Genomic DNA, 10,681 nt, shown 5'->3' with positions numbered 1-10,681 from the left:
TATAGTATCATGACTCAAACAAACATTGTGTTAGCATGTTGCATACTACACAATTACATTACCATAGAGGACGGTGTTCCACCCGATGTGGATATTGAAGAGGACAATGATCGTGATGGGATAAATGTGCCAAATCTTAAGACTTATGGGATGACTCAGCGTGATAGAGATGATTGGGGAAAATTTCGAGATGAAATAGCACGAAGGATGTGGGAGGACTATAGATCTCACCATTAGTTGATATTTTTACTTGCATAGACACTTCAAATTTGAATTGCTAGAATACTCTAAATATGACTTAAATTTGACTCAAATATGATGCTACATTGTATTGTATTGTATTTATCAAATATATTCATGTCATCGCTTGCATCAAGCTCTAAATGGAATATTAATGTTAATTTCATTCAACTATGTAAGTCTTGTTTCAGTCTACTATTATCTATTTGTTTCTATTTGATGTCTTTGAATTCTTATTATTATCTCTCTATATAGATATCAGATGTGTAAGTCTAATGATTAAAATTGTGCAAGTCTTTTGATTTTTCAGGGTGAACTTATTGTGACTGGTTTATTATTCTCCTAAATTGACTACAGTGCTTAGATAAGTGTATAGGTCATTGGTTAGAGGTGATTGATTATAACTATTATACTTACATCCCAGCAACTCATCCACTCCAACAGCCAAACTGTAGTATCCAAATGGAGCTTGTACTTTGTCTCTATTGTGTTTAGCAGACCCAACATGGCCACTACAAATCTGCCAATAAACCATTGATTTATGGTCTCATACCCAATGCTAATGATGTTCAAAACCATGGAAGATGCATGTTCTATAAAAAGCATTAGTAAATTGTACAGAAAATGTTTAAACTTGAAGTTTTTTTTTTCAATATATTAATTTTTTCTTCGCAGTAATATTGTGATATTCAATTTGTCACTATTATCTAGTTTACCATATCTATCTTGTTATAGTAGATTGTTGTTTGTATTATTAGATTGCTGTTCGTATTTACACATATACCAAATTTAGATTGTTGTTTGTATTATGGGATTGCTAAATTCAAATTGATGTTTGTATTTTCAAATATATTGCTATTTTTGTTTACTCATATATTGTTGTCTGTATTATCACATATATTGCTGTTTGTGTTTACTCATATTTTGCTGTTTGTATTTTCACATATATTGCTGCTTGTGTTTAGTTGTATATTTTTGTTTGTGTTTACTCATATATTGTTGTTTGTATTTTCATAGATATTGTTGTTTGTGTTTACTCATATATTGTTGTTTGTATTTTCACATATATTGTTGTTTGTGTTTACTCATATATCGTTGTTTGTATTTTCACATATATTGTTGTTTGTGTTTACTCATATATTTCAAAGTTCAACCAAAAACAATTTGCTAACAGCGAAAAGAAAACTACTTGTGCTACTACAAATATTTACATATAGTTACATTAGAACTCTACCATCAATATTCAAGAAGTAAACTCCAGCCGCTATTAAATGCTTGTGCTTGTTTGACACTATTAAATGCGTTGTTTGCCAAGGCCAGCACCATTTTTTTGGCATGTAGCATCAACCACCCCATATGATCGTGTCTTTAACAAGTTTTCTTTTGCTAGCAATATTTAGTGTACAATTTTACTAACTGCTCATTATTTATTGTAACTTTTGCAGCAATATATCAATTGCTTATACCAGACATAAAAATGTCATTCACAAATCCAATGACAAACATACATGAGGAGGTTTGTATGCACCCTACTGCTACACCTGTTTGTGCACCTGTTGCTGCACCCGTATCTACCCCTGTTGTTGGTTCTTCTAAAAGTCCAAAAGTGATATGGACTAAGGAGATGGAAAGAAAACTCTTGGATTTGCTCCTAGAGCAAGTTCAACTAGGAAGAAAAGGTGAAGGTGGTTTTCGCAAAGAAGCGTGGACTGCCATAGAGAAGAAATTTAATGAAGAGTTGAAGTTAAACCTTGGAAAAGAAAACTTCAAAAATAAGTTAAAAACATGGAAAGCGGGGTATAGAGTAATGAAAGAATTGCGAAATACAAGCGGGTTTGCTTGGAATGAGACAACGCAATGCATGGATGCTGAGGAAAGTGTATGGGATGAGTTGTTGAAGGTAATGTATTCTTCAAGGTATTTTTGAATTCTATTGTTAGAAAAATATCTAATAATTTAAATATGCCAATGTGTAGAGAAAGGAGTTCAAGACTGCAAAAGTGTATAAGAGGCAGCCATTCAGCTATTTTAACGATCTAGCAACCATAGTGGGGAATGACATGGCGGAAGGAAACGCAGCGGCAACAGCACAAGATACTGAAGATGGTAATCTTTTTGCTGAGGCTGCTGATCTAGATGATGATGAGGGTTTCAATACCCCTGTGCATGTTGCTATTGATTTAGATGAAGATTTCCTTCAGTCAAATCAATCCACTACATCCACTAGAAACAATCCTTCCATACCATCGACGAGGAGGCAAAAGAGGAAGAAGGCAAGCATGGCTGCTTCTTTGGATGTGATATCTGAAAGCATCCATATGATACATGAGGGAATAAGTAAGCCTCACACTATCCGGGTTGATAAAGAGGATACTAAGAAAGATGCTGCAAATGTGTTAGCTGCCTTAAAAGCCATCCCCAGACTTGGGTGCGACACTATGAATGTGGCATGTGACACTTTTATGAATGAACCTACGAGAGCTATTTGGTTCTTAGAGATGGATGCAGAGGCAAGGGAGGATTATGTTCGATATAAGTTTGGAGGAATATAAATGTGTTGGATTATGCTAGAGAGTCATGTTAAACCTTGTTAGATTGAAGTTCTTAATGAGTCTATAATGTTTTGCTAGAAACCAACATTTATGGTAGCTGTCACTTATTATTATTATCTATTTCAATTGTTACAGTGTCAAACATTTTTATTGAAATGCTGTTCTAGATATGATATATTGTAATTTGTTTTTGATATTGCAACCTTCTTGATATTGTTACTGCTGTGTCAAACTCTTTAAAAAGATATTTATTCAATTATGATTATTCCAAACATTATTCAATACATGGTCGATCCATATGAGTGTGAAATCTATAGCCAAGGTTGGTTACAGATTCTTACTGTTGCTTGAACTCATCATTTCTGAAGGAGCACCTATAGTATTTCTTTTGGTATTGGCATCTTTTTAATAAATTTGCTGTTTACTGAGTATGCTAATAGTCACTTATTATTAATAACTGTCACTTATTATTATTAAATATTTCCAAATTCTTTATCACATGTTGTTGTGTGTTGTATTGCACAGTCTTCTTCCCATTGTCCTTGGCCACCATTCATCTTCATTTGACATTCCTGACTATTTACTCTACCACTGATTTTGCTCCTCCTATTAATATATTGTAATTGCTGCACATCAAACTCTTTATGCATGATATGCAATTGTTGTGTCAAACTATTTAATATTGGTATTGTTGCTGGTAGTGTGTTAATTTATTAATTGGGTGAAGTGGATTTTTATCCCAAATAAATATAAAAATGGGGCTGAACTGAAGTTTTGTTTGGTTAAGTTTAGTTTTGTTAGATAAATGCATTGATTTATCTATTTATAGCTTGTTAAGAAACACCCATAATCAATACTAGTTTTGATCTTTGTGTTGATCAGTTAGTTTAATGAATGTCTAATTGAATGGGTTTTTTTGTGTTTGGTATGTTCATTATTTATATAGCATTGATGGACCTAAATTTGCCAATGTGTGAGTGTCGCACTGGCCTTGTAGCAATGAAGACTTCGCACACAATGAATAATCCGAAACGTAAATTCTTGTGCTGTCCAAATAGTCAAAAGGTTGTTACTATTTTTTTGATGTATGTTTATATTTTATGGAGGAAATAAATTGTGTCAACCACTAATTTAGGTTTGGTATTGTAGGGTGGTGGTGGCTGCAACTTCTTCTAGTGGGTCAATGATGTCCCAGCAACATCCGTAGCCAAATCTACAACCCATGAAAGTAATGATTGCAAGTTGTGCAAGATTAGAGAGAGTGAAAACATGTTTTTGCGACGCATGTTATGCATTATAATTGTTTCACTCGCACTAATCTACTGGGAAGAAGTGCGTAAAAGTTAGACAAACTATTGTGGAATGCATGATTTTGTTTTGAACTTATTTTTGATCGAGGAAACTACATTATTTTTGTGGGCTCATAATTATGTATATTACTAGTTTCATGACTAAACGATGAAGAAATTGTACTAGTATCATGATTATTTTATTGTGTCTAACTGTTCGTGAATCTTTAACTAAAATCCATAAAATGTAAAATAAAATAATTTAAAAAATTAACCGACTCAATAAAATGAAAAAGGGAATAAATATTATATTAAAACAAATGATTACAAGTTGTGCAAGATTAGAGCGAGTCAAAACATGTTTTTGCGACACATGTTGTGCATTATAATTGTTTCACTCGCACTAATCTACTTGGGAAGAAGTGTGTTAAAGTTAAACAAACTATTGTAGAATGTATGATTTATACTATTTTGTTGTTTTGAACTTATTTTTTATTGAGGAAACTAATTGTGGGCTCATAATTATGTAAATTACTAGTTTCATGACTAAACAATGAAGAAATTGTACTAGTTTCATGATTATTTTATTGTGTCTAACTATTCATGATTCTTTAACTAAACTCCATAAAATGTAAAATAAAATAATTTACATTTTATAAAAAAATTTAAAAAATTAACCAACTCAATAAAATGAAAAAAGGAATAAACATTATATTAAAACAAAAAAATAACTTTATAAATAATCCTATTCCAATTCCAGGTTTGCACAACCAAACAAAGGATAGACATATTCCCTATCGAATTTCGGGTGAACCAAACGGACCAAGAATAGAAAATTTGGAATAACAAATGCATGAATAGTGAATCCGGAATAACAGATGCCTATTCCCAATTCCTATGCCCGCTGCCAAATGGGCCCTAAAGGACTTATGTCATAGGAGAAGAAGTGGAACTCTAAATTGCATTCATGTGATGTTCATAGGGATGAAGCATTGAACCTTTTTGCGAAACTAAAGTTCACCCATTTCCCACTCATTAAAATGAGGATAGTTGTTTGCAAAGTGTGCAATGAGGTTAACAACATGATATTTATTCAAGAAATATTTTTCATTTACGCGCATGGTTATTATGTGATAGTTGTTGATCTACTAACCACTACTCTCTTTTGATTACAATTGTGGCTCTTTTCCAACTACTGTTATATTTTCTTATTTTTATTAGATAAAGTATGATAACCTTATCCAAATTTGTATATACGTATTTTCTTTCAAGAGTACAAGTTCTCCATCACCAAGCCAATTCAAACTATAATTTAAATATAATTCTTAAATAAGGAATAAGAAATAAAAATTAAATCTAAATTCTAATATAAAACATAGAACAAAGGACTCTAAAAAGTCAAAAAAATAAAGCACATTCACCATGGTAAATATTATTTTTACCTTAGGGTATTGTTCTTCAATGATGCTTGTCATTGTCTTAATTTATTTTCACCTTTTCAAAAAATCACAATTTTAACAATTTCATAACATATTGTCTTCTGACTAAATCACAACAAATATCTTACTTTAATATAAATGATTACTATTGATATCTTTTCAATCATATTATAATAAATATGTAAATTAAGTTTAGTCATTTTATTGCACCATAAATTATAATTTAATTATTTTATATAAATTTATTAGAAATAAAAATAAAAATTAAATATGTGCAAGTGTGTCCATAATCTTAGCCCAAATATTTATCTACAATTGAAGTTCTAATCCCAAGAAGGAGATTCTGAATAATCTTATATGGTTTGATTAAAATTTATTTTCAACAAAATAACATAGTTATGTAGGGAATGTGAGGCCTAGTAGTCACACGAATCTTTGATTTCTCATGGACCTTCACTTGAAGCCTATATACAAGTGTATAAATGGATGTGTTCAATCATGTAAAGTGATTCCTTGTTGTAGTGTGGACGTAAGCAACTTTTCCGAACCATAGTAAATATTGTCTCTTGTTTTGTTCATTTTATGTTTTTATTCAAATTCTTTGCTCAATTTAAATTTACAATTAATATCAAAGCCATGGTGAAGTATTGAGTGGAGATAGTGCCAATACATCATGGTCATTGGTGTAATGGATGGATAAAATAGAAAGATTGAGAGGACGTTGAGCTTCTTTCTATCTCAACTATTGATGCAGTTGTCACTGTAATTGGCAAAGAGATTGAAGAGAACAAAGAGGCTAGAAATAGAGAGGATTTCCTTAAGAAGGAAATTATTACTCTAAAAGTGGAGCTTTTGATGTTGAAAGAATGGATATCTTGTATGGAAAATGAAAAAGATAGAAGCTGTGAAAGTGTGAGTTTTTTGAAAAGAGAAGAAATTAAGAGATGAAGATGGAATTGGTTGAGCTTCAAATAATTCTTATCGAGTTAGGAATTGATGAGGAAAAATCTGAAACCAAAGAGTGCATACAAGATTGAGCATCTAGATTTAAATCATTGAATATAATATATCTAATAGTATGGAATATATCTAAGTCAATTAGTAGAGCATGGTACACTAGATAAATGAAAATCTTGTCATTTAATATTGTGCCAAACAAGAGATGATGAAAATATTGAGCTTGATTAGTGACCAACTAGTTGTTTAAGTTCCCTACAAATTCAACAATGTGATCAAGATACAAAGTTAGTAGCTCATATGCATTCTCTCTCTAGACCAACCCAAGTATCTTATCTAAATCCCTCTCTAAGAGTTTACCCATAACCCCCCATTGCTTTCGTCCAACCACCATAACTAGATCACCTCTTTTTACATCCTCTAAAGCATCTTGTTTTACTCTTTGAACAATTGCACTGCATTCCCATCCATCAACAAATCACATTCTTTCCATTTTCAAGTAGAGCTTTCCTCCCTGAATATCTTTTCTAATAACTCTAACCCTGATTTGACTTGTGAGCCACAAGATTGGTAATGGTAAAGCACTTGCAATATAAATCCTTCCTTGCTCTTCAATAATTGTAGATAACAAGGTCATTTGAAAGGAATTGAATCAACATTTTATAATATTAAATTTATCATTACAAAATGATTATTATGCTCATAAATTATTATAATATTTTTTAACACATTGTTTAAAATTAGTGAACAATGTGCAACTATTTTTAATTCAAAAAAATCAATAGTTGCAATTATTATGCTATCGTAATCAAACAATTAAAAACAAAAATTATTTTAAAGTATTTTACAATTATTTTATGTTTTTTTCTTTTCAATATTTGAATTTTCTTATACTTTAATCAAAAGTAATAGTTGCAATTTCCCTAATAGACACATTTGCAACATGTTGAAGTACAAATAAGTCACTTGAACAGTTTATCGTGGAAAATGCACAAAATGGGTTTTTTGTAAAAGTTTTAATAAAGTTGATTCAAATGTAATCATTAAGTTTATAGGAAAATTCATAACTTTTTTCAGTGTTCTCCCTTGCTGAATAAAGCTATTGCAAGTATTCTTATTGTGTGTGCCAAAAGGTGAGCTTTAGAGCATGTCATGTGTATTCATCAAAGCATAGAGGATAGATGGATATTTTCATGGAGTGTAATGGTTGCAAAATGTACACAAAATGGATTGGATAAAAAGATTTTATAGACTTTCAAACAAATGCAATCATTGGTTGTAAAGGAAAATTCCACAACCTTTGGCGGTGCATCTTTCCTACTTGTTGACGAAACTATAGAGATGTTGCATAAATGTGCATTTTGAACTTAAATGTGTAATAGATTAATGTTGAAAAATAGATAAAAGAAAGAGAATATAGAAAAATGTTACTTAGCTATAGTTTTACTATTGACATATAAAATCAGAAGAACTAAATGATAGAATACATATACAGAAAAAGTAAAGATTTCTCACTCAAAGCCTAAAAATGTTTTGACTCGCAATTATTTGATCAATTCTTAGTGTTGAACTTAATTCCCTCTCAAAATAGTGTGTCATACATGGAGAAAACATGAAAATAAATGTCGAATGATTGTGTTTGATATAGATAGTGAATCCCTACTCTTGCATCTATTATCCTACCATACATGCTTTTGATAATATACAATGTATAGTACGAACATAAAAATGAAACATTTTTTATTTTTTTATTTTTAAGAGGGGTAAACGCTTTGACCTGGAGCTATGAACTAGTGAGGCCACAAACAAGGGACCTCATCCCCATGAGATTTGACCCTTGATGGCAAGGATAACAACGCAACAACTTAACCATCACAACATGCCACTATTGGCATAAAAAGGAAACATATCAATACATACTTCTTGTATTCTTTGTCAACAATTTATATATTGCTATTGGGATAACTATTGCACCTCCTTTTGATGTAAATACCAATTAAACTTAATTTCAAATCAAAATAGAAACAATTATATGACAAAACTACGTATCATTATATAATCTTATAAAAAACTAGTACAAACAACATAAATACAATTATATGACAAAACTACATATCATTATAAAATCTTATAAAAAACTAGTACAAAGAACAATAATAATTCCAGATTACAATGAATCTATATACAAATATCATCAAATTTAATTACAAATCAAAATACACAAAATAGACATACCATTATAGATTGGTATGAATATCTAGTACAATCAATAATACCCCGCATTACAAATGAATCTATATACAAATGAACTTTGTCTTTTGTTTTTGTAAAAATTCCCAAAAAAATTCAACCGAGCAACAAAAGCTCCTCTGCTTTTAACAGAGTTGCATATAATTTTAGTATACCAAAATAATATCGTATTATACTCCACACGCTAATTGTTGTGTATATTGCGCTCAAGCTGCGGGCGGAGCAGGCAATGCGTTGTTCGGCTTGACTGCTATTCTGTAAGCGTTGGAAGTTATCTGTTGCACCGCATCTCTGCTCACCCCATCCAACGATTCATCGTTGTAAATTTCCCACCAATCATTAACTAATCTCTTTATATCTTCCCTATCCATGTTTTCCTCCTTGCCAGTAAACCTCCACGGTTTCGAACCCTGCACACATCCATCAATTTTCAGTTTAAATTAATTATCCACAGAACTTTTTTTAAAAACCCCGATTTCGTCCACAATATGGCCTGAACAAAGACTTACAGCTGCACAATAGTGAACTACTTTGACTGTATCCAGATCTACGTTCTCCGGATGACGCCACAGCATTGCCAGCACCAGATTGTACACCAAAGGGATTGGTTTGTACTGCTTTTGGAAATACATGTTCAAGAAATCCTGCATACAAACAGGGCTTTCTATAGTGAGTATCAGATCATGGAAAGTCGGTACTGTTTGGAAAAGATTTTAAAAAGGAAGATATGAAATTACCTGCTCTGCAAATGATGTTGGAGTGGTAGACATGAGAGTTTCCATCATGCTCTGGAAGGTCAATTTGCTGGGCTCAAACACAAACATCCCCGCATTGAAATACAGAGAAGGGCGCTCCTCCTCCAGCTCAGCCGGCCACGTCACCTTATTAGGGCATTGCTGGCAGTATCCAATCTTATATTGGGTGGTGTGACTCCACGTCTTCTCGCAGAAGCAGTCCATGACAGCATAGAAGTAGCCATCTGGCATGTCGAAGAGGTTATCAATGTTGTCAAAGACCTGAATGTCGGCATCCAGATACACCATTTTGCTGAACTCCTCAAACTGCACATATCCCAAATCAAGACAAAAAACAACCCAAGATCTCAATTTGAATTATATTGAATAAAAACCAGTCGGTGAAAGAAAAAACCCAAAAGACAAGATAACTAATTACCTCCCAGATGCGCAATTTGGAGTAATTGAGGACGTAATACGCCATGGCAAACTGGACTTGATTCTCAGGCGGATGGATGGGCTCGATCTCACGAACGATACAACCCTGGTTACGCAATTGTAACCTGTGGTCATGTGGAACATCAGGTAAGACCGCCACAACCAGAGGATACAAACTCTTGGCCTTCCTCAGTCCCTTTGCAAGACCGACAACGCCCTTTACATAATCTCCTGATCCGGCAAGGAAAGTGACGTAGGCTCTCTTTGTATCACAAGGATTTAATGCTGCCATCTTTCCACAATAAATCTCCGAAAGGTTTTCCTTCGCCATGATCTTCTTTGCTCTCTTACTAAGGTAAAGAGAATGCTTTTGAGTTTTCTGATGAATGAATGCTGTAGATTTGAGAGTGTACAATGGGCATTTCTATCTCTATGCTTTTATAGGGAAAGGAGGGCAATTGTAGCAAATAGAACGAGGACGCCTAGTGCATCTGCGTGTCCGAATTCTATTGGACCGACACAATAGTAGTTGAAGACTGGAGAGTAGTAGGTGCAACCCATCGAGACTTGTTGACCGGCTGCCGACTTTGTCAACGGGAAAATGGGTAAAAACTGATATTGTGGGCCACCGTTATATCCGTCTGGTCTTTAGCGGTTGCTCACAAAAAGAAGACAGTTTTAACCGTTGATGGGACGTCGCCAATGCCATGTCGAGGCATTCTCTTTGTCGCGCTTGTCTTCCCACGAGATGACGGTCGTCACGTTATTTCTGTTTCATCACA

At 33.0% G+C, this 10,681-nt stretch overlaps 1 protein-coding gene across 1 annotated transcript; it reads right to left on the bottom strand.

Moving 5' to 3' along the window:
- Positions 1 to 8,656: 8,656 nt before the first annotated feature.
- Positions 8,657 to 10,312, bottom strand: LOC149564356 (galactinol synthase 4-like). The gene is made up of 4 exons (XM_089827415.1): positions 9,901 to 10,312; positions 9,465 to 9,788; positions 9,237 to 9,371; positions 8,657 to 9,137 (listed from the first exon to the last, which is right to left on the bottom strand). Exons 1-4 carry the CDS (start codon positions 10,228 to 10,230, stop codon positions 8,934 to 8,936), a joined length of 993 nt encoding a protein of 330 aa, XP_089683541.1. The 5' UTR covers positions 10,231 to 10,312; the 3' UTR covers positions 8,657 to 8,933.
- Positions 10,313 to 10,681: the final 369 nt, after the last annotated feature.

This window comes from Cupressus sempervirens, chromosome 4 (assembly GCF_028749045.1).
Source record: "Cupressus sempervirens isolate cs-2001-9-10 chromosome 4, ASM2874904v1, whole genome shotgun sequence".
NCBI lineage: Eukaryota > Viridiplantae > Streptophyta > Pinopsida > Cupressales > Cupressaceae > Cupressus > Cupressus sempervirens.
Note: the sequence above shows the minus strand (reverse complement) of the source record. Positions and strands in the feature narration are given on the sequence as shown.

Coding starts and splice junctions, on each gene's coding strand:
- LOC149564356 (XM_089827415.1), bottom strand. CDS start 10,230: ATGGCGAAGGAAAACCTTTCGGAGATTTATTGTGGAAAGATGGCAGCA. Junction 9,789..9,900: donor CCAAATTGCGCATCTGGGAG/GTAATTAGTTAT, acceptor GGATATGTGCAG/TTTGAGGAGTTCAGCAAAAT. Junction 9,138..9,236: donor TAGTTCACTATTGTGCAGCT/GTAAGTCTTTGT, acceptor GGATGTGTGCAG/GGTTCGAAACCGTGGAGGTT.